Below are 24,719 nucleotides of genomic sequence, written 5' to 3'. Positions count from 1 at the left end.
GGAAACCACACACCACAGTGGGGGTGAATGGAATATTTATGGCAAGAAATCTTAAAATCTCTCTCTGGTATATTGTTAAGCTGGGCATACACTATACAATTATCTGGCAGATCATCTGCCAGATCTGGCTGGTTGGAATGAAATTCTGGTAATTGATGAGAGCAAAGGACAATCGACAGTTTGCTCCCATACACTGGAAAACGAACTAACTGTCGTTCATACAAATTAGTTAAATCACGGTTTTAACCAGTTTGTCTGTATGACATGTTTTGTCCATTTTCCAATGTTTGGGAGCAAATGGTTGATATTTGCTCTCATCCATTACAGGTTGAGTTCCCTTATCCAAAATTCAAAATCCCAAATTTGTGAGTCCCCTACAGAGATAATAACATACATTTCTTATATGTCCTAGAGCAGGCTTTTTCAACCAGTGTGCCGTGGCACACTAGTGTGCCGCGACCGGTTGCAAGGTGTGCCGCGGAGCCAGAGCAGCTTCCTGCACCTTCAGAGTGAACTGTTGGCCCGGGCTCTTCTTAGAGGATCAGTCGTGCTCCGGCCATGACCTATGCCTTGAAAACGATGTGATATCATAGGTCATGGCTGCCGCATCTCACCACCCAGCCAGCCCCCCTCCCCCACCTGCATACACATTTTCCAGTTCCCGCCTGCATACACAGCTTTCCTTGCCCACGCACATCCACACCTGCCCGGCCGCCCGCAGCTCAGTATTCACAGAACTCCACTATGAACAACCCCCGCCACTGAGGGACAGGGAGGCGGACAGCTGATAATAATATTTGTTACTTTATTTCTCCTGTGGGGAACAATAGGATTTCAATAGGATTTATGTGGGGAGAATAAGAATTTATGGATTTAAGGGGGGAACAATGTGAATAATTCATGTGTGGAGCAATAGGATTTATGTGGGGAGCAATGTGATTGTTTTTTCTGTGTAGGCCAATGTATGTGTGGATTTTTTTTTTTTTTTACTGTGAGGGCCAATGTGTGTGTTTTGCTTTTTTCTGTGGGGAACTGATGGTGTGCCTTGGTATTTTTAAAATATTGTTCGGTGTGCCGCGAGTAAAAAAAAGGTTGAAAATCACTGTCCTAGAGGATGCTGGGGTCCACTTATTGACCATGGGGTATAGACTGTTCCGCAGGAACCATGGGCACTCTTAAGACTTTTCAATGGGTGTGAACTGGCTCCTCCCTCTATGCCCCTCCTCCAGACTTCAGTTTTAGAAATGTGCCCAGGAGACTGGATGCACTCTGAGGAGCTCTACTGAGTTTCTCTGAAAAAGATTTGTTAGGTTTTTTAGTTTCAAGGAGAACTGCTGGCAACAGACTCCCTGCTTCGTGGGACTGAGGGGGCAGAAGCAGAACCAACTTCCTGAAGAATTTCATGGCTCTGCTTCTGGCTGACAGGACACCATTAGCTCCTGATGGGAACTGAACGCTAGCTGTGCCTAGATGTTCACTCCCAAAGCACGCCGTCACCCCCTCGCAGAGCCAGAAGTCTGAAGACAGGTGAGTATGAGAAGATAGATCTTCTAGCAACTAAAGTGACGGCTGAGGTATGGCGCGGCTGGCGGGAGCGCAGCGCGCCATTGCTGCCCACACACACAGAGCAGTGCAGGGTGCAGGGGACGCCCTGGGCAGCAAAATATTACCTTAAACTGGCGCATAGGGGGCATAAGTTGCCGCTGGCACAGCCCTACCCCCTGATAGTATCAATATTAACAGACCTTGCTGAGTGAAAAACGCGCCATTTGCGGGGGCGGTGCTTCTTCCTCAGGCAGCCAGCACACTGCTCAGCGCCATTTCCTCTCCTCCGCTGCAGAGACAACGCTGGTCCTTTCCTCCACTTCTGGCAACAAGTGCAGGGTGCAATTAAGGGGTACACAAAGCGTTTGGTGATGCATTACTAGTGTGAATTACTGTGTAAAAGCGCTGTTGTCTGTGGGCATTCTGTGTTCAGACATTACATACTGGCGCTGGGGTTGTGAACTGGCTGCTCCTATACTGTGTCCCTCTGACAGATTTTACTGTGGGTCTATCCCCTTATAAGTCCCAGTGTGTCTGTGAGTGTGTGCTGTACACGTGTAAGGCATGTCTGAGGCTGGGAGTTCCCCCCCCCGGAGGAAGGCATTTTAGGGACACAGAGTTGTAATGTGGTGGCGCTGCCGGCACACCAAGAGCCTGCATGGGTGAAAGAAATATGTGACAGTATGCATCTTATTAACAGGAGGTTAGATAAGTCTGAATCTCAGGCTGAATGCTGGAGAAAATCTGTGAAAGATCTGATTTTTCAGGACTCAGTTCTTCCTTCTACAGGCGGTCCCTCTGGGTCACATAAAAGACCATTTGTGAATACTGATACCGACACAGACTCTGATTCTTGTGTCGACGATAGTGACTCTAGAGAAATAGATCATAAGTTGCCAAAAAATATACAATATATGATTGTGGCTATAAGGGACGTGTTGGAAGTTACTGAAGCATCGCCTGTACCTCAGGAGAAGGCTTATTTATGTAAGGAAAAGAAATCCAAAGTCACGTTCCCTCCTTCCCACGAGCTAAATGTTCTCTTTGCAGGGATGTGGGTGAATCCTGAGAAAAAAATTCATATTCCTAAGCGGATTCAGGTAGCTTACCCTTTCCCAGCAGAGGATAGAAAAAAATGGGAATCGGCCCCTTTGTTAGACAGTGCACTATCCAGGTTGACAAAGAAGGGTATTCTCCCTGCACCTGGCACGGCTTCACTAAAAGAGCCGGCTGACCGTAAGATGGAAACTACATTGAAATCCATTTATGTTGCCAATGGTACACTGCTCAAACCCACTATTGCCTGCGCGTGGGTCAGTCGCGCTATTGAAAAATGGTCAGACGTGTCATCAGAAATTGACACGGTTGATAAAGATGAGATACTCCTTAAGTTAGGGTATATCAAAGACGCTGCCGCCTACATGCTAGAAGCGATGAAAGATATTGGACTCTTGAGTTCACAAGCCGCTACCATGGCGGTATCAGCTAGGCGGGCATTGTGGATTCGCCAGTGGAACGCGGATGCGGATTCCAAAAGAAACATGGAGGCTCTCCCATGTAAAGGTGAGACCTTATTTGGCGATGGTCTGGATGCGTTAGTCTCGGCGGCTACCGCAGGTAAGTCAACGTTTTTGCCCTCTGCACCTGCACCGGCAAAAAATGACCTATCACACACACATGCAGTCCTTTCGGCCCAATAAATACAAAAGAGCGAGAGGTTCCCCCTTCTTTGCAGGAAGAGAAAGGGGAAAGAAGCCCACAGCGGCTCCAGGTTCCCAGGAGCAGAAGTCTACCCCTAGTTCTGCCAAATCTTCAGCATGACGCTGGAACTCCCTTGTGGGAGGCCGCTCGGATGGGGGAACGTCTCAAACTGTTCAGCCAAGGTTGGATTCTGTCTGGCCTGGATCCCTGGGTATTGCAAATAGTATCCCAGGGATACAAGCTGGAGTTTCAAGACGTCCCACCATGCCGATTTTTCAAATCAACCTTGCCAGCTACTCTTCCAGAAAGAGAAGCAGTAACAGCTGCAATCCAAAAATTATGTCAGGACCAGGTCGTAGTCCTGGTGCCTTTGCCGCAACAAGGGGAGGGGTTTTATTCAAGCCTCTTTGTAGTTCCGAAGCCGGACGGCTCGGTCAGACCGATCCTGAACTTAAAAAATTTGAATCTCTACTTGAAACGGTTCAAGTTCAAGATGGAATCACTCCGGGCAGTGATTTCCAGTCTGGAGGAGAGGTATTACATGGTGTCGGTAGACATCAAGGATGCTTACCTGCATGTTCCCATTTATCCTCCTCACCAGGTCTATCTGAGATTTGCGGTTCAGGATTGCCATTACCAGTTCCAGATGTTACCTTTCGGTCTCTCCACGGCGCCGAGGGTATTCACCAAGGTGATGGCGGAGATGATGGTCCTCCTTCATCAAAAAGGAGTCAATATAATTCCTTATCTGGACGATCTCATGATAAAGGCGAGATCCAGGGAGCAGCTGTTACAAAACATCACGCTCTCCCTGTCGATACTCCAACAACACGGTTGGATCATTAATTATCCAAAGTCACAATTGGAACCGACAACAAGATTGTCTTTTCTCAGGATGATTCTGGACACGGAAGTTCAGAGAGTATTTCTTCCTGTGGAAAAGGCTCTGGAAATCCAGAAAATGGTAAAACAATTATTGAAACCATCCAGTGTGTCGATCCATCAGTGCATTCGGTTGTTGGGGAAGATGGTGGCGGCCTACAAGGCCATACAGTTTGGCAGGTTCCATGCCAGAGTATTCCAGTGGGACCTTTTGGACAAGTGGTCCGGATCACACCTTCACATGCGCCGAAAAATAGTCCTGTCGTCAAAAGCCAGGATTTCACTCCTGTGGTGTCTCTCAATGCTCACTATCCAAAATAATAGACACTGATATTGATACGGAGTCTGACTCCAGTGTCGACTACGATAATGCAAAGTTACAGCCAAAATGGCAGGAAAGTATTCAATATATGATTATTGTAATAAAAAATGTTTTGCATATCACTGATGACTCATCTGTCCCTGACACAAGGGTACACATGTTTAAGGGGAAGAAAGCTGAGGTGAATTTCCCTCCTCTCATGAAGAAAAAGAGCGGGAATCTCCAGACAAGAGACTGCAGGAGACTTGCCTTCACATCAACATCCTGGAACTAAGGGCCGTATACAACGCCCTACGTCAAGCGGAGACCCTGCTTCGTGACCAACCGGTTCTGATTCAGTCAGACACCATCACCGCAGTGGCTCATGTAAACCGACAATGCGGCACAAGGAGCAGGGTAGCGATGGCGGAAGCCACCAGAATTCTTTGCTGGGCGGAAAATCACGTAAGCGCAATGTCAGCAGTGTTCATCCCGGGAGTGGACAACTGGGAAGCAGACTTCCTCAGCAGACACGACCTCCACCCGGGAGAGTGGGGACTTCATCAGGAAGTCTTCGCACATACTGCAAGTCGGTGGGAACTGCCACAGGTGGACATGATGGCATCCCGCCTCAACAAAAAACTACAGAGGTATTGCGCCAGGTCAAGAGACCCTCAGGCGATAGCTGTAGACGCCCTGGTGACACCGTGGGTGTTCCAGACGGTCTATGTATTTCCTCCTCTTCCTCTCATACCCAAGGTGCTGAGAATAATAAGAAAAAGAGGAGTGAGAACGATACTCATTGTTCCAGATTGGCCACGAAGTACTTGGTATCCAGATCTGCAAGAAATGCTCACAGAGGACCCGTGGCCTCTTCCTCTAAGACAGGACTTGTTGCAACAGGGGCCCTGTCTGTTCCAAGACTTACCGCGGCTGCGTTTGACGGCATGGCGGTTGAATGCCGGATCCTAGCTGAGAAAGGCATTCCGGAGGAGGTCATTCCTACGCTGATAAAGGCTAGGAAGGACTTGACAGCTCAACATTATCACCGTATATGGCGAAAATATGTTGCTTGGTGTGAGGCCAGGAATGCCCCTACAGAGGAATTCCAGCTGGGCCGTTTCCTTCACTTCCTACAGTCAGGAGCGAGTTTGGGCCTAAAATTGGGGTCCATTAAGGTCCAGATTTCGGCCCTATCCATTTTCTTTCAAAAGGAGTTGACTTCTCTACCTGAAGTTCAGACGTTTGTAAAGGGCGTGCTGCATATTCAGCCCCCTTTTGTGCCTCCAGTGGCACCTTGGGATCTTAACGTGGTGTTGAGTTTCCTGAAATCCCACTGGTTTTAACCACTCAAAACGGTGGAGTTGAAATATCTCACGTGGAAGGTGGTCATGCTATATTAGCCTTGGCTTAGGCTAGGCGTGTGTCAGAGTTGGCGGCTTTGTCACATAAAAGCCCCTATCTGGTTTTCCATGCGGATAGAGCAGAATTGCGGACCCGTCTACAATTTCTGCCGAAAGTGGTTTCATCCTTACATATAAACCAACCTATTGTGGTGCCTGTGGCTACTACGGACTTGGAGGATTCCGAGTTGCTTGATGTAGTCAGGGCTTTGAAGGTTTATGTAGCCAGAACGGCTAGGGTCAGGAAAACAGAGTCTTTGTTTATCCTATATGCTTCCAACAAGCTTGGTGCTCCTGCTTCAAAGCAGACTATTGCTTGCTGGATCTGTAACACGATTCAGCAGGCTCATTCAGCGGCTGGATTGCCGCTGCCAAAATCCGTTAAGGCCCATTCCACTAGGAAGGTGGGCTCTTCTTGGGCGGCTGCCCGAGGGGTCTCGGCATTACAACTTTGCCGAGCGACTACTTGGTCAGGTTCAAACACTTTTGCAAAGTTCTACAGGTATGATGCCCTGGCCGAGTAGGACCTTGTGTTTGCTCAATCGGTGCTGCAGAGTCATCCGCACTCTCCCGCCCGTTTGGGAGCTTTGGTATAATCCCCATGGTCCTTACGGAGTCCCCAGCATCCACTAGGACGTTAGAGAAAATAAGATTTTACTTACCGGTAAATCTATTTCTCGTAGTCCGTAGTGGATGCTGGGCGCCCGTCCCAAGTGCGGACTTCTTCTGCAATGCTTGTATATAGTTATTGCTTAAATAAGGGTTATGTTATGGTTGCATCAGGGTTGACCTGTTGCTCTGTTGTTGTTCATACTGTTGACTGGGTATGTTTATCTCAAGTTATACTGTGTGGCTGGTATGAATCTTGCCCTGGATTACCAAAATCCTTTCCTTGTACTGTCATCTCTTCTGGGCACAGTTTCTCTAACTGAGGTCTAGAGGAGGGACATAGAGGGAGGAGCCAGAGCACACCAGAATCTAAATTCTTTCTTAAAGTACCCATGTCTCCTGCGGAGCCCGTCTATTCCCCATGGTCCTTACGGAGTCCCCAGCATCCACCACGGACTACAAGAAATAGATTTACCGGTAAGTAAAATCTTATTTTTATATATATATATATATATATATATATTTAGTCAGTGGATAACCGCCGTGGGATAAGGGCGGAGAAACGCGTAAGGAGTCTCTAAAAAAAACCATCCAGGGAAGTTGTCTCCACGGCCTTGTTCTAAGGACAGCCGATCACGGACAGCACACATCCGCCGCCGATACTTGAGTCCATTGCAAAGACTCTACGGCGATTGTGGAATTTACAAGTCCGGTAAGAGTGACCCGTTTGTCCTGCACCGTTAAACAACTGGACACGGTCAGCCTTGTTCGGACACAGGTGTAGCATAGCGCCTGTCTATCACCGCTTCGGCGCCCTCCCTCTGCCTGTTCATACAGCGTCAATATCAATTAACGGAGGAATGACTGCATGTTGGTTTGCCTGCCACTTAAATCTTCACGCTGTTGCTTGACTGACAACAAATATAAGATCTAAGGCGATAAGTGACAAATGGGTTACTCACTGTCTATTTAAGACTCTGTTTCATATAAGCACCTCATATTCCTGAATATAAGGAACATTGCAATTAAGGGTTCTTGGTGCATTTGGATAATATTGGAGACGCTTATGAGAGATATATATCTATTACAGTTTTATGAATTATATGTCTACCTTTTTACTATATTGTTTTTAGAATATTATGTATTAAACTATTACTTTTGATTATAGCGCTTCCTGATATATTATATATCTTTTTGCACTTCCATTATTGTTTGGTATTTCAGTAGTACCATTTGGGAGCAGCTTAGTGATAATTTTAAATAATACTTTTACAATTCTTGTATGTAAAGTGAAAAAACGAGCAGGATAGTTGATTATATAAGCGCCAGGGAATCTTTTGTTTTTAATTGTATAGTGCATGCCCAGTTTAAGGAGGAATGCTCTGTGTCTCGTATTGTGCTGCAAATTTTATTACAAAAAACATTATGTAAGAAGAGAGTTATAGAAACAACTAAGACTTCTGCATATAAATGAGTGCATAAAAGTCTACTAGTCATTTATCTGCCAGGGATAACAAGTAAATAAATGCTTTGGGACTTTGTGACTGAACTTTGTGTTTACCTATCCCAGAACTAAGACTGTTTATTCTAATGAATAAACCAGATAAAACCCGCAGGTATCTGCTGTTAGCTGTGCAGGCGGAGATTGTGATGGAGGGGAATTTGGCAGCTGTTGGTAGATTCATTCTAATCTACTTCAGCCATGCTGTTGCTTTATCATATTTATATTCACCGTCAAGACAGAGTTTCTGAACTCAGTTCTCAATGCATTCTCAGTGCAACAGTCCAGATTTTAAGGATATCCATGCTTGACCACAGGTGACTGAGGGGGACATGTACTAAGCGGTGATAAAAGTGGAGAAGTGAGTCAGTGGAGAAGTTGCCCATGGCAACCAATCATCTGCTCTGTTTTTGTTTATAATATGCAAATTATAAATGTTACGTCAATGCTGATTGGTTGCCATGAGCAACTCCTTCACTGGCTCACTTGTCCACTTTTATAACTGCTTAGTACATGTCCCCCTTAATTAGTACCTCAGCCAGTTTGATTTAACAATCTGTGCTCAACCATGGACATTTTTAAAACCAGGACTGTTAGGGGACCTTGAGGACTGAGTTTGGGACCCACTGCGTTAAGATATAGAAGTAGATATTAATATCATAATCTATAGTATACAATACTTATGTACACTTTATATAAATGATATTATATCATTTGTCTGCTCCATGTCTTGTACAGCACAGCAGTTATAGGTGCTCCTGCACAGTGCCGGGGGGCCTGATATCTGGTGGATGGTACAGCCAGGTAAGGTGGGTACACACTGATAGCTATATCTGCCTATCAGTTGATCTGCTGATATATCTATGGACGGATCGGGCAGTGTACTGTGCATACACACTGCCCGATCCGCCGGGGACTGACATCATGAACTGGGCGGGCGTGTACACACGCCCGCCCAGTTCAGCTGTCAATCGCTGCCGCAGCATGTGTACGGGCGGCCGGCTGGTCGCCCGTACACACACACAGCAATGCGCCAATATATCGGTAGATATATTGGCCGTCGGCTGCGCTGCGGGGCCGACGCGATACGTCTGTGAACGATGGCGTTCACAGACATATTGCCGTTCACACTGGCCGACAGACCCGGGATATATCGGCCGTTCAATAGAACGGCCGATATATCGGCCAGTGTGTACCCACCTTTAGCCTATGGATTGGGCCTCTAAACATAGTTTGCTAAATGGTTTATTGTGGGTTCATCTCTTTGCAAACTTTTTGCATAGTATTGGCTAAAAAATAATTATTTATTCCAGTTTGTAGTCCATTGTAGACTACAAATCAGTCCACTGGAGCAAGGGTACAGTGGAAGAGTCACTATTTACGCAGAGGTAGAAGCTGTTATCAGATTACCAGGTAAATGTATTATAGCGGCACGTATCGTAACACTTTGTATTAACATCTTGTTTGCCGAAGTGGGGAGCCAAAGCTCACCTCTCCAGCGATGTCCCCTGAGCTGACAGTACGTTGGCTCAGAGCTGACGCGCCGTTTCTCCTTCCTGGCTGGCTCCAGTGTGCATTCACGGGATCTCTCTTCTCCCACAAGAACCCCAGCGCTGTCGGTAGCCGGCACCCACCACAGGCAGGGACAGCTCTGTCCCTGCTGTTGTGAATGGGCATTGTCAAATGCAGCTGTCAAAATCGCCAGCTGCAGGTGTCGGAACGGTCAGCGCTGCTGACCGTTCATACATTGCCTGCGCATGACGGCATGCTATCTGTTAGTAACGCCGATATTGACAGGGGTGCATAGCGACCCTGTCACTGTGCTCTCACCGCAGCATTCTTACATGGGGGAGAAGCGGTATAGCGCACATAACATGCGCTGATACTACTTCTCCACCATAGCGCCCCTTTATACATTTACCCCAGTGATCTGTACCCACAGCTTTCTCTGGTGCGTAACAGTGGCACAGCGTTGTTTCCAGGACTGCAGATTAAGGGCCTGAGCATACGTCTCAGTCACACCACACATGCTTCCCAATGTTATCCGTACAGAGTCGCAGATAAAGCTTAGATGCACGGTATGAGAATTGTAAGCGGTGTTCCTCTATGGTGATTAGGGGGTAGCCGGATTGCGGCTAAAGAGATTCACATAGATATTATGTCTTATTGGAGTGTCGCTGAAAATGGTTGGGTACAAAGACCCTGAGCCACTCACATAGGAGGCCATACTCAGATGAAGAAATGGCATCTGCCATAGGGCTGGTATAAGTTTCCATGGTGCGACTGATGTTGCATCTAAAGATGTATCAAGCGGTATTGCAGTGTATACAGATACTGGCAGTGGGCGCCTCGGTCCATGCACAGTCAGATGTATCCCAGGGAGGGGCTTAGCAGCTGCATTAGCATAAAGAGGCAGATGCGACTGTGTCAGAAGACTCAGGCCCTAAGGTTAGATGTATATTGTTATGTTATTCATGTCATTGTAATAAGTATTAGGTACGCATTTGGAGTAAAGCAAGAAAGAGTAAGTAACTGTGCACCTGGACAAACCATGTTGCAATGCAAGGGCTGTAAATCCTTGTATTATTTTTGCATGTACGATAAATACTGGCTGCTTCTGGATACCTCCCAACTTTCTACCTGGCCATCGAGGGACTACTGCGTGGCCTCACAGGAAATGCTGCACCTGCGAACCACGCCCACATTTTTGGTCACTGTGGGGTCATGCCTAGCATCCCACGGGACCTGCTGGTCATGCCTCCAGTCCCTTTCTCACATGAATAAATGCTGTGTGCATGGGCACAACATCTACAGTCAGGTCCATAAATATTGGGACCTTGACACAATTCTCATAGTTTGGGCTCTGTACACCACCACAATGGATTTGAAATTAAACAAACAAGATGTGCTTTAACTGCAGACTTTCCGCTTTAATTTGAGGGTATTTACATCCAAATAAGGTGAACGGTGTAGGAATTACAACGGTTTCTATATGTGCCTCCCATTTTTTAAGGGACCAAAAGTAATGGGACACACTAAACAATCCTAAATCAAACTTTTTAATACTTTGTTGCAAATCCTTTGCAGTCAATTACAGCCTAAAGTCTGGAACGAATAGACATCACCAGACGCTGGCTTTCATCCCTGGTGATGCTCTGCCAGGCCTCTACTGCAAAAGTCTTCAGTTCCTGCTTGTTCTTGGGGCATTTTCCCTTCAGTTTTGTCTTCATCAAGTGAAATGCATGCTCAATCGGATTCAGGTCAGGTGATTGACTTGGCCATTGCATAACATTCCACTTATTTGCCTTAAAAAAACTCTTGGTTACTTTTGCAGTATGCTTCGGGTCATTGTCCATCTGCACTGTGAAGCGCCGTCCAGTGAGTTCTGAAGCATTTGAAGCATATGAGCAAATAATATTGCCCGAAACACTTCAGAATTCATCCTGCTGCTTTTGTCAGCAGTCAAATCATCAATAAATACAAGGGAACTATGCCCACGCCATGACACTACCACCACCATGCTTCACTGATGAGGTGGTGTGTTTTGGATCATGAGCAGTTCCTTTCTTTCTCCATACTCTTCTCTTCCCATCACTCTGGTACAAGTTGATCTTTGTATCATCTGTCCATAGGATGTTCCAGAACTGTAAAGGCTTTTTTAGATGTTGTTTGACAAACTCTAATCTGGTCTTCCTGTTTTTGTGGTTCACCAATGGTTTACATCTTGTTGTGAACCCTCTACATTCACTCTTGTGAAGTCTTCTCTTGATTGTTGACTTTGACACATATACACCTACCTCCTGGAGAGTGTTCTTGATCTGGGCAACTGTTGTGAAGAGGTTTTTCTTCACCAAGGAAATAATTCTTCTGTCATCCACCACAGTTGTTTTCCGTGGTTTTCCGGGTCTTTTGGTGTTGCTGAGTTCTCTGGTGCGTTCTTTCTTTTTAAGAATGTTCCAAACATGGCCACACCTAATGTTTTTGCTATCTCTCTGATGGGTTTGTTTTGATTTTTCAGCCTAATGATGGCTTGCTTCACTGATAGTGGCAGCTCTTTGAGAGTTTGAGAGTCGACAGCAACAGAAAGCAAATGTCACACCTGGAATCTACTCCAGACCTTTTACCTGCTTAATTGATGATGAAATAATGAGGGAATAGCCCATTCCTGTCCATGGAATAGCTTTTGAGTCGATTGTCCCATTACTTTTGGTCCCTTTAAAAAGTGGGAGGCACATATAGAAACCGTTGTAATTCCTACACCGTTCACCTGATTTGGATGTAAATACCCAGAGCCGACCATAGGCAAACTAGGTAAATGCCTAGGGCTTCTGCTGATTAAAATGATATGCGGCATGCATATGTTCTGTGTGTGACTGTGGCTGTATCTGCGTAGGAAATACTACATTACAGTGTATTCCTGGAAATCACTGTAACATAGCATTTTGTATGTAGATACAGCCACAGTCGCACACAGAATATAGGCATGCTGCATATCATGTTAATCAGCAGAAGCTGCTTGTGCATCCTAGCCACATAGTGATGCACATAAGATGCATTTTCATCAAAAAAAGGCATCCAATGTTAGCAGAGCTGCCAGCTGAATCATGCCAGGCATCTCCTGCTGCATGGCGTATTGAGGCAACATGTATGAAAACACATCTGTATCCAAGCAGAGGTCACAGTGTTAGCGGCCATGTGAGTGCTGTGTACGGGTGGATTCCTTGTGCAGTAGTGTTCGGCATATGTATGGGGCATTATGTGTATAAGGATATTAACAATGTGAGTCATATGTGTAAGGGGCATTACTGTGTGGTATTATGTGTATAAATGCATTTCTAATGTGTGGCATTATGTGTATAAGGTGCTCTACTGTGTGGCGTAACGTATAGAATGGGCACTACTGTGTGGTCTTATGTGAATAAAGAGCAATATGATGTGGTATAATATGAATAAGGAGCAATTCAGTGTGATGTAATGTGAATAAGGGTCGCTACTGTGAGGAGTAACGTATATAAAGTAAAGTGGTACTACTGTGTGATGTAACGTGAATAAGGGACACTATAGCATAATAACATGAATAAAGTTGCACTACTGTGTGGCGTAATTTGAATTGGGGGTACTATTATATGGCCATGCCCTTTCACAGCAAGAACACGCCCCTTTTTGAGCTGTCTGCTGAATGTGTGCACTGTTCCTATTTAAAATATAGTGAGTAAGCGCATCAAAATGATCGGGGGGAATTTGCCAAAATATTGCATAGGGCATCATACTGGTTAGGGCCGGCTCTATAAATACCCTCAAATTAAAGCGGAAAGTCTGCAGTTAAAGCACATCTTGTTTGTTTAATTTCAAATCCATTGTGGTGGTGTATAGAGCCCAAAACATGAGAATTGTGTCGATGTCCCAATATTTATAGACCTGACTGTATTTATCTCCGAAATATCCCCCCTAACCGCAGGACACTGTGGCCCACGGGTGGGACGGCAGGACAGTGCCTGAAAATTGGGACTTTTGGGAGGTATGACTTCTGCATGTAGTACACAATTGCTGGACAGTTTTATCATCAATGTAATTTAGATTTGAGTTTGGACACTCCCCACCCCAAATCTAAAGGCCAGTACACACTGGCAGAGATGTGTGCTGAGTGATCTATCACAGACCGCTCAGCACACATCTCTCCCCTTGCTCAGCACAGCGCGATGTGTGCTGAGCGAGGGGAAGGGGGGGATGGGAGGGCCAATTGCTTAGATTTTAAGCATGGATCTCTCTGTGTGTACACACCCAATCTGACTAGATTGCTTAGATTTTAAGCAGCGATCACTCCGTGTGTACCCCTCATAGCGATGCGCAGCCCCGCGCATCGCTATCGCTGATGCTAGATTGTCCTGCATGCAGGCCAATCTAGCAGGTCGCTCACTTCACCCGCTGGGTGAAATGAGCGGCCCCACCCGTCTCCCCCCTCACGCTCAGCACACATCGCGCTGTGCTGAGCGGGGGGAGAGATGTGTGCTGAGCGAACCGCTCAGCACTCATCTCTCCCCAAATTGGGCCGTGAATACGGCCCTTTACTTTCTGCGGATTTTAAATCTGCCCCACCTGCAACACAATATGATTTTGCCAGGTTGCCAGTTATTTGCCCTTTTTTGCTTTACTCCAACCTCCGAATCAGGTCCATTATGTGATTTTTAGAATGTGTTGGCCTTTACTATGAGCAGCTTTCGATCTTCACCCCGAGTTCATGTTAAGCATTTTTATGTACTGACCAGCAGATCTTAATAAGGAGATTGTTCCCCATCCTCAGACTTATTGCTGTACACTGCTGATTGCAATTCAGTTCACTGGGGTTATGGTGCAACAAAAGCATTTATATTGTACTTTTACTTTTGACTGCTCTGAATTATGCACTGGCTGCAGCACATGCCAAGAGCCTATAAGGTACTCAGGGGAGCTTGTACTGTACATCTGCAAACCGTTTGCTGTATTTACTGGATCAAATTTTGGCCGGTAGATCAGGTTGATGCCAGATGTTTCATGGTAAATTCTGCTCTGTGCATAGTATCGTGTTTGTTCTTGCTGGGCTGACCACTGCAGTTTAGGGACATTTACAGTTACCTTGGCTGCAGGTTTTCTTACTCTGTCCAGGTGATGGCTACTATTTTACCGCTACATGTTGGAATTAGCTTTTATGAGATCCAAGTGTCACAGAATGCAGTGACCCCTTAGCAGTCTCTTTTGTGCCTTTAATGTGTGTCCCTGTCCAACAGTACTTGCCTACTCTCCTGGATTGTCCAGGAGATTCCCGAACTTGAATGAGTCCTCATGAGTGCTCCCCTGCTGTGTCCTGCTCTTCTGATGATAGGGCCTTGCATCTACAGTACCTCGTGAGCATTGTTGAGTGGGACTTCATATTGCAAATCTCTCATTATGCGCCCCCTATGCATTGATCCAGACAGCACTCCCCTCGCACTTGACCCTTGGAACTGCGGGATCCTGGAATTTAGGCCCAAAAATGGTCTGGATTCAATCCGGGATTGGAAGGTCCAATCCCGGGGATTGTGGGATCAGCGTTGAGCGTCCTCAGGATTCTCAGACGCTGCCAGGCTCCCTCCTCCCGGCTCCCCCCGCGCAGCGTGTCGTGCAGAGCTGCCGAGAGGGAGAAGAGGATGTTTCCCACCCGCCTGCCCTGGATGTATGGTGAGTTATGTGTGCGGAACGGGCGGGGCGGCTACATAAGAAAAAGCCTATCCCAGGAATCCCGGGATTGACCATTTTTCAATCCAGGGGCGGATTGGGAACAAAAAGCAGCCCTGGAAAAATTTGTACTAGTGGCCCCACATGGGCAGCACCAGAGGTGTAAGGTCTAGCCATGGGCCATGGCAGCAGCACCCTCCCCCCAAGACTTTCCAGATAGTGGGCATGTCCGGCATCAAGGGGGAAGTTAAAAGGAAATAAAATTACATATTATGAGCACATTATATGATACACCTTCAGAATTTAGGAAACTATATCATTCTTTAGAAAGATATATTTTCTTGCTTATTACACCAACCGTATCCCAATCACTATTCACTCAATTTTATATGTCAGCCAAGCAGGCAGACAGAACATACACTAGATAATCTGCAATCACAGGCTAAGTGGCAAAGTCGTTTTCATATATGCAAATTATTTTGCATCTTATTCATTATGTCTATAAATAAGACGACATGTCCTCAAACAAAACAGGCCCCATGGGTGCATCGGCCCACTGGGGATCTTCCCTGTAAGCCCTATGGCCAATCCGCCTCTGTTCAATCCCGACACCCGGGATTGAAGAAATGGCCCGAGATTGGCCTCCCTACTTGGAACTTTCCTCCAGGATTTCCCTGGAGGCAAAAAGTATAAACTAGGCAACTGTGGTGTGTATACAAGCACTTGCTCTAAAAAAGAGCCACAGGTACAGTATATACTCTGTACATACTGTAATACACAACTCTGATTAAATGTACATGTCTATAGGGGAGGCAATCACGAGACCGCCTGTCGGGATCCTGGTGGTCACAATGCTGATGCCAGAATCCTGACTGGCAGTGAAATGCCGCAGCCGGAATACCAGCGCAACAGGCTTTTCTCCCTCTGTGGGTGTGCACGACACCCATAGAGGGAGAATAAATCCTCTGGCAAGCGCAGTGAGCCACCGTGCCTGCAATGTTGCGAGCGCAGCGAGCCCGCAAGGGGCTTTCTAGAGCTCATCCCGCTGCCAGCATACTGCTGTCAGGATCATGACAACCGGGATCTCGGCCGCCTGTAAAAGGTATATATTCCGTCTATAGATATATATTTAGACCACTCTTAGCTTCAACTCTAAAGTTTTCCCAACAGTTCATGTTTTCAGGATTTCTGTCTGTGGAAGCAGGTGAGACAATTCCTGATGCAGCAAACTAGATTAACTCACAGTATGTATGAAAAAAACATGACCTGTTGATGACTGGAGTTGAGTACCCTGATTTAGACCAGTATCTGGTTTCTAGGTCGACATGCATTAGGTTGACATGGTTACTGGGTCCACATGTTCTAGGTCGACATGACAAAATGTCTAAATGAGTTTTTCACAATTTGTTTAAATTTTTTTCGTTTTTTCATACTTTACGATCCACGTGGACTTCAATTGGGAACGGTAACCTGTGCCGAGCGCAGCGAGACACCTTACCCAAAGCATGGCGAGCGAACACAGTGCACTAATTTGGGTTCCCGGTCACTCTATGAAGAAAACGACACCAAAAAAATAAAACTCATGTCGACCTAGTTACTGTCAACCAATAGTGGTCCACCTATACACTGTCGACCTAAGTGTGGTCGACCCTATGTTCCACACCCATTTAGACCATATTGTCATAAAAATGTGATGATACCTACACAGCAAGAAATCTCTTGTAAGGCAAAGCGCTGATCTAGTTTCCAGTGAGACATAAAATTACACCGTATTTGGGAATCTGAAGGATGAGATGCTTGCCAAGTGTTTCCACAGCACCAGCCACATGTAAAGAGAAGAAAATGACTGATGCTGAAAAGCCTTTGAAGACCAAGTAATTGAAAGAAAAAGTCTTGCAGTTCTATTACTGTGAACGATGTGTGTTTTTGTGTACAGCATTACAGTACATTACAATGTGCAATATCCAATCCTTTCCTCTGCAATTTCTCAGATGTTCTGTTACTCATACTTACTGTTACATAGCATATCAGCAGCATTTAAAATAATATAGTGTACGGAGAATATCATACATAAACAAAGTATAGAATTTGTACACAAACCCGATGGTTCACATAAAATCTGATGTTTGGGGTTCAGCACGTGATATTGCGATATTGCGCACAGCCGCCCTCCCTTAGCCACAGCATGATTGGCATGCTGCGGTATTCGGGGGACAGCAACTGTGTGCATTTTCCAAAATGTTTTATAGGCGTGCCAGGCCCGGGAGACTTCCGGGACCTGGCTGACCGCATCCGAAGGCCGGTCTGAGTAATCCTCCGCTTACACACAATGACCAAGGGCTGTTACCATCGGAAGTCTCAATCATGGTGATCAAATAGGATGCAGCACTCTGAACTCGCAGATGCATACAGGAGGCGCCTCCTGCTGCATTCGCATTTCTGTTGTACAATATATTTTATAGAATGCACTTGATACATGCAACCTGAAAGGGGTGTGGTTCATCAAATCGACAGTATCTAGGTCGACAATGTTTAGGTCAACCACTATAGGTCAACAGTCACTAGGTCGACAGGGTTTCTAGGTCGACATGTGCTAGGTCGACAGGTCAAAAGGTAGTCCACGTGGATCGTTAAGAATGAAAAAGTTCTAAAAAAATTAAAAAATTTTAAATCTCATGTCGATCTTTTGACCTGTCGACCTAGAAACCCTGTCGACCTTCCATCCCTGTCGACCTAGTGACTGTCAACCTATAGTGGTCGACCTAGACATTGTCGACCTAGACAGTGTCGATCTTGAGACCGGATCCCCCTGAAAGATGATTGGTTGCCATGGGCACCTTCTCCACTGGCACGCTTCTCCACTCTTTTCATTGCTTTTTACATTTCCCTCTCATTAGTAAACTTCTACACTAAATTACAGTATATGTTGGGTCTACGTCTATTCGTATCACCTCATCACACTATGTTCTGGTCACCCCTTTCTAGTCCATATGTTATATATTTGAAAATAGTGTATGATGGGAAGTCATAAGTATCAGTACAGTAATCTTGTAACAGTAATGGCCAGAGGGTGCACATAGTGTAGCATAGTCCGTTCAAAGCCGCCCCTTTCCCAAGGTGTTGAGTATAGCAAAAAAAAATCATGTCATGGAACCAGTTGGATATCCGGATATTCCCAAAACAACACCACAGCAGGCCCACAAAAGTTTACTACACTAGACTAATAGATATAAAAATATAGCCTTCACAATAATACAGAATTGGTAAGACTTATCTGCATAATGTTCTTTTCCCCCCACATGTATTCCTCCTCCAATAACTGTTCGACAAACAAAGCTGCAACGTCACCACGCGTTTCATTGCATTAACTTCATCAGGGATGTTAAGTGAATCATTAATAAACATCTAACTAAACTATAGTGTTATTTAATATACAAATGAAACAAATACAAATTAAAGTATAAAAGGTAATTCTGTAATGAAACCAATATAATGCAGAAGAAATCCCACAAATGTCTCTTAGCAAATAGTGCTGGAAATGAAATTCCTACTAACCATCTCGGGACCCCTCTGCTTACATTCCATTGTGTAATTTCGGGATCTCTGTAGACATCTGGTGTCTTAAATACAGATGTCTGAACGTACCACTGAGTGGGGAAGTTTCCTTTATGACTGAATCAGAATATGCCTGACTTGGCCTCAGGAAATTAGTCCACACATGGGACATAACTGCTTACCAGCCAAGGGAACCGTGCAATACAGTACTGCACCACGCTTTGTAAATCACCATTCCCTGTCACAGCGCAGGCTGTGCACCAACCAGTAGAGGCATTTTCTGACTTTTCCAGTAGCTTGCACTTTTCTTAACTGTGTATGTGCAGCTACGCTTATTGACCTGCATTTTGCGCTTACAACCCATTGCCCTAAGGCGGGCTAGACAGTGATTGCAGGGAACATGTAAGCACGTCTAAGGTGTAAGTACAGTATTGGTGTGTTCATACAACATGCTTCCCATGCTGACCACCACACAGATGCATATCTGAGTGTTCGGAGAAGGATCATTTGTGGTTGCTCAACCCCTGGTGCAAAATGCCAGCTGATGAGCATAGCAATCTGCAGCCGCATCTCATTGGCTGAACCACTCCCATTGTATCTAATACTATATTAATGTTCCTGCTGTGATCTGTTGGCATTATTACAGTGTAATTGCAATTAGTCTACTTTTAATAAAAGCATATTTAAATTAGTTCTTCACTTCATGGAGAAATTCTTGTGGTTTGTGTATTTTTTTCAGGAGATTAAATATACTCCCCCTTCCTGTAGTATTCTGCCCCCTCATTCTGGGTACTTGGATCCATCCTACTTCCTGTCGCAGTCAGACTTTAGCTTTGTGGGCCATGTGTTTTGCACCACTGCCGTTTTAAAGACCTAAAGAAGTGGGGTCCACAAGGGATACCCCCTGTAACCCAAATTGGGCCAGTCTGAGCCTATTGCCATTGGGCATGATTCTGAGATGTACTCTAATGCCGCCTTAGCAAATGTTGCAGCCTCTTGGATTTGTAGTGAGAAAACCATTAGCCGCTTTGCATGTCTGAAAATGGTTGTGACACGCCTGTATTTTTACCATCACTCCCTGTAACTACCTCAAACGGTCCCTAAAACTCAATCACTTTGCAAATAAATCCTCTCGGCAACCTCCATCGCTAGACCATCGCTGCACATGTGCAACTCAGGGACATGTGCATTCGGACGATAATCCTCCAAAAATCAGGTTTGGGTACAACTCTGAATCAGCCCCACTGTATGGCAGCAAAATATCTGTTTGTGTAAGCCAGCTAGTGTATTAGGCTTGGTGGCCCTTTAAGTTAATTCTAGCTCCTTGGAGAACAAGACGGGCTTTCTTTCTGTGGTCCAGAGCTGTCAATTTCCATGAACAAGGAACTGAATCAGCTGTTAGGTATGCAGAGCAGTGAAAGGCAGTGCTGTGCCTTCTTAGGAGGTGCTCTGCCAAAGAGTAAAAATATACAGTGTGTTTGAGAAAACCATTGCCATTCCCATACTGCAGCTACGTGTCGGCAGCATGCTCCCAATTCTCCTCTTACTAGGTATGTGCTTCAGTCTACATTTATTTTAATGTGTAGCTTTGGTAAAGCATCATGAGCAGAGTCTTTCTGTATTAATTGTTATCATTTGTTTTATAGTTTCAATGGGAAATATGTATGACATGAATAATGGCAAAATAATATTTCTGCTTAATTTATTTTTTTATACATTACTGTATAATGTTGGAGTTTAGCTTTATTTGTGTATGCTCCTTGATTTTAGGTATACATGTTACGTAATCATCTGGATAGATTTAAATTAGGTAAATGAAGAATGTGTGTGTGTGTGTATATATATATATATATATGTATGTATGTATGTATGTATGTATGTATGTATGTATGTATATATATATATATATATATATATATATATATATATATATATATTATTATTATTATTTTTTTTTTCAAAATGATAAAGGTCCAGTCTATTTGAATTGTAACTGTTAATGGGAGGTGATGGGTATAAAAAAAATTCCCTAAGGTGCGCTTACGCTGTTGAGTCCATGGCAAATGGATTCACAACCCTTTCAAAATAATCCAGATTCTTACGTTAGCCTTGACATATAAAATTATATTTACTTTAATATTTGCCACAGCATATGTATGTATACATGTATGTATTTAGGTATAGTAGTTGGTCCTTATATAGATTACACGACTCGACCACCTTCCGTTCCAGGATTCATTTGGTTATCTTGACCACAAGCAAAATATTCAATATAGCACATGGCCAGAGTATTGTGAGGATATGAGAAGTCTGTGAGAAGTAAAATAGTTATGCCTTATTTCCCACATCAACAAACCCTGTTTGATATGTGCTTCTTTTTATCCTCCTATGGGGGTATCCAATTAGTCGCAGTAATTTACAGCAGCTAATTGGTTCTCCGAGGTCTATCAAATTGGCCCCGATATGGCTCTCTCCTCCCTCTGATGCCGGCACTTATTGAGGGTTATACACGAAGCATAATCTGAGTGCCCCCTACGCCCACGATAAGTGCCATAAAAAATACATAGGTCCGCGGCTTTCGTATTGTTATTTTTCGCGGGACCTAACTGGATAGGGCAACAAAAAAACACAAAAAACACGTTTTTCGCACCTGTGGCACTATCGCTGGTAATTGGATACTCCCATATACAGCTATCTACATTCAGTATATATGTATGTTTATTCTTCATAGCATGTTGCTGCTCACCCCCAAACTGTGTTTGAATCAGCCTTTAATATTGGTAATATGAGATTGTGCCACGTTTCCTGTTACACTGTGTGTGGGTTATTTCTGGTAGCATTAGAGCTGCCCATTGTTTTTTTAATGCCAAAGGAACAAGTTTGTACACCAGTAATTAGATAATCAGGTATCCCAGACTATTGTCCAAAAAGAGTGATCTTTGTTTACTTAAACTACAGAAGACACTCAAAGGTTGAGTGATATAAAGTATCATTGTCCCTTCTGTTTACTCCATATTGTCCAATAGTGAGCTATGCCAGACAGCCAGGAGTCAGTACCAGCAGGGTATCACCTTAGAGATGACACTTGGGGGAGGTAGTGGGAGCTGAACCTTTTGTAACTCCCCTGGCAGTGGCGTAAATTCATCCTAGTCACCTGGAGGCAAGATAGAACTCCGGTAGAAGGGGAGATGTGCCACATGGTGGGCGGCACTGCCAGTGCCCTCTGGGGCCATTGTTATAGCACGAAGGTGGGCGAATATTATGTAGACTTTATAGAGCCAGGCAAAGACCCTAGGACAGGCATGTCCAAACTGTGGCCCTCCAGCTGTTGTGAAACCACATATCCCAGCATGCCCTGACACAGTTTTGCTGTCAGAGAATGCTAAAGCTGTGTCAGGGCACGCTGGGATGTGTAGTTTCTCAACAGCTGGAGGGCCACAGTTTGGACATGCCTGCCCTAGGAAATATACTGCCTTGGGGCCCCATGTTGATGTCTGTATAAATTCATACAGCTCCCCTCTCACACCCCACCCTCACAATAAAGCTCTCTCCTCCTCACACAGACTCCCCACATACAGCTCTCCCTACTCACTCAGATCCCCATAATATAGCTAACCCCCCTTACACAGCTCTTCCCTCTGATATAGCTCTCCACACACACCCAGATCCGCTCACACAGCCCCCCCTTACACAGCTCTCCCCCACACACAGCTCTCCATAATATAGCAATCCCCGCTTACACAGCTTTTACCCTAATAAAGCCCTCTCCATTCACCCCACACAGCCCCCCCTTACACAGGTCTTCTCCCCCTCTAATATAGCTCTACCCACACCCTCAGATCCCCTCCCCATCAGAGTTCCCCCTCACTTATATGTCCCTTTCTCGTAGACTACCCCCACACACAGCTTCACTCACTCACTCAGTCTCACACACGCTGCACACAGAGACAGCTCTCCCTAATCGGTTCTCTCCCTTCTTACACAGCTGTACCCCCCCCCCCCCCTCCCAACACATACACAGCACCCTACAGAGAAACCACCCCCTTCCTCTGCGCTTTCTTCTGATCTGTCCCCACTAATGTTAGGTGGCTGCAGACTCTGATCACCTGCTGAGAATGATGCACAGAGCGATAGGTCAGGGCCGTCTTTTTGAATGGGCTCTTGCCCAAGGGCCCCAGGAGTAAAAGGGCCCTAGGCTGATAGCTGAGGGTCCCCTCTTTCTAGGGGTACCAGATTTTTGAAAATCGGCCCTGGGGAACCGGAGATATCTGACTTCAAAGCAGTGGTCCCCATCCTAGCCTGATAATTGTTCTTCCCAGCCAGATATCTCAGGTTCTGTCTAACTTAGAGTTTTTATGAGGGTATATTTCAAAAGCTGGGACACTCCCCTTTAGGTGGACACTGGCAGCTTGTCTATACTATTCCCAGAACCAGAGATACCAGCCTTCCAGCAGCTGGTCCCTGCTCCAGCTCCACACGCCCAATATGCAGTTTTAAATTTTCATTGGTGGATTACTCTGGCTCCTGAACTCTGATCCCCAAGTCCCCAGCACCTACTTAAAGGTGGGACTCTCTAGCTTTTTATCCCATTCAAAGCTAAGAAATCTATTTTCAGGAACTTGAGATATCTGCAGTCAAGCAAGCTGCCCTCCCACCAGAAAATTATGACTGTTAAGCCCACTCCACTATCAACCCCTCCCCTACGTATTAAACATCCCCCTACTACCCTGGAAGTCATGTACCAGGGCCTTTCATTCAGCCCAATGTCCCCTTCTACAGTTTAGTGTTCTCCTTCCTGCCCCATCTGTGCAGTAAAGGAGTAATTAGCAGAAATTATTTCTCCAGGTCCTACATGCTGAGCGGAAGACAGAACACCCCCTACCGCCCGCGGGACATCAAAGCTGCCGCTTCCAGCACCAAACCCCCCCCCCCCCCTTCCCCACTTATGCTGGACGATGGGTAGGGGCCCCAGTGCATTGCTGTGCCCAGGGGCCTACGCTGCTGTTAAGACTGCTCTGCGATCGGTGCCTCTATGCTGACAGCGTGGTGTGGACATAGCGGGAGCCGCAAGCGCAGCTCCTCCTACAACACGCCCCCTGTCTGGAAGCACCAATCACTCTGTGCTTTATTGTCGGCAGTTGATCTGCCCCCCCTGCTCCCTCCCACTGGACAGCCATACGGGGCCCCCTATAGACAGGTAATTCGGACTCTGTGGCACCCGTGACACTGGAACTAATGTAGGAGGTGCCCCCTTAGGGCTGGAAGCCAGGCGACAGCTGACTCCATTGTCTCTGGTACTTATGTCACTGTCCCCTGGGCAAGTTGTTCCCATGGTGGGGAAGGGGGGATTAGGAGGGGTTAATTGTGGGAACTGTCATTTTGGATTGTATTACTGAAGTGTGCCATAGTACCCATTCTGTTCAATATACAACCATTGGTTTTCCTCTACCACCGTACCCGAGTGATCTGAAACCCTGTATATTCACACAAATCCTCTGCAATCCCCAATGTTATGTTTATATCAGTCTGTACTTTGTATTTAAAACCGGGAATATTAGTTCCACTTATTATAATACACATTAAACTCGATTGCAGTTCCTTTGCTACAAACATAAACATGGAGATATGCTTTCAAAGAGAATAGTGTGTTCCGTGCCCTTTACGTCTACAAGGGCGTAACCTTCAATTATCTGTCTGCAATTCCTAGGGCCTGCTCGAGAAAACTGAATGCATATATACTGTGTGGGTGGTTATTTGCACACACTATATATAAAACTTTTAACTATATGTCAGGTGTGCGGCACAAGCAACATATAGTTAGGTTAACTATAAGTTAAAGTTTTGTATGTAGTTTACTGAATTTCCTTAATTTCCATATATGGCTGTAACCCTTGTCCCTTTATATTGTTTCTCCTTCTAGTCTCCAGATGGTTGCCTGTTAGCATGCAGCTGAAGACACAAGCCCATCTCTCAGGTGACACAATATATCATTTGCACCTTATTATTTGTTTAATTATCATCTTTATTTATA

The 24,719-nt window shown here is 45.4% G+C and overlaps 1 protein-coding gene across 3 annotated transcripts in view; it reads left to right on the top strand.

Moving 5' to 3' along the window:
* PXYLP1 (2-phosphoxylose phosphatase 1) overlaps positions 1–24,719 on the top strand; it is a 184,312-nt gene that overhangs the window by 93,193 nt on the left and 66,400 nt on the right. For all 3 annotated transcript variants that reach the window (XM_063915925.1, XM_063915924.1, XM_063915926.1), the window contains exon 3: positions 24,609–24,662. In XM_063915925.1, coding sequence (XP_063771995.1) covers positions 24,609–24,662 — 54 coding nt within the window. The remainder of the gene's footprint in view (positions 1–24,608; positions 24,663–24,719) is intronic.

This window comes from Pseudophryne corroboree, chromosome 4 (assembly GCF_028390025.1).
Source record: "Pseudophryne corroboree isolate aPseCor3 chromosome 4, aPseCor3.hap2, whole genome shotgun sequence".
NCBI lineage: Eukaryota > Metazoa > Chordata > Amphibia > Anura > Myobatrachidae > Pseudophryne > Pseudophryne corroboree.
The sequence above is the reverse complement of the archived record's forward strand: the minus strand, read 5'-3'. Positions and strand labels throughout refer to the sequence as shown.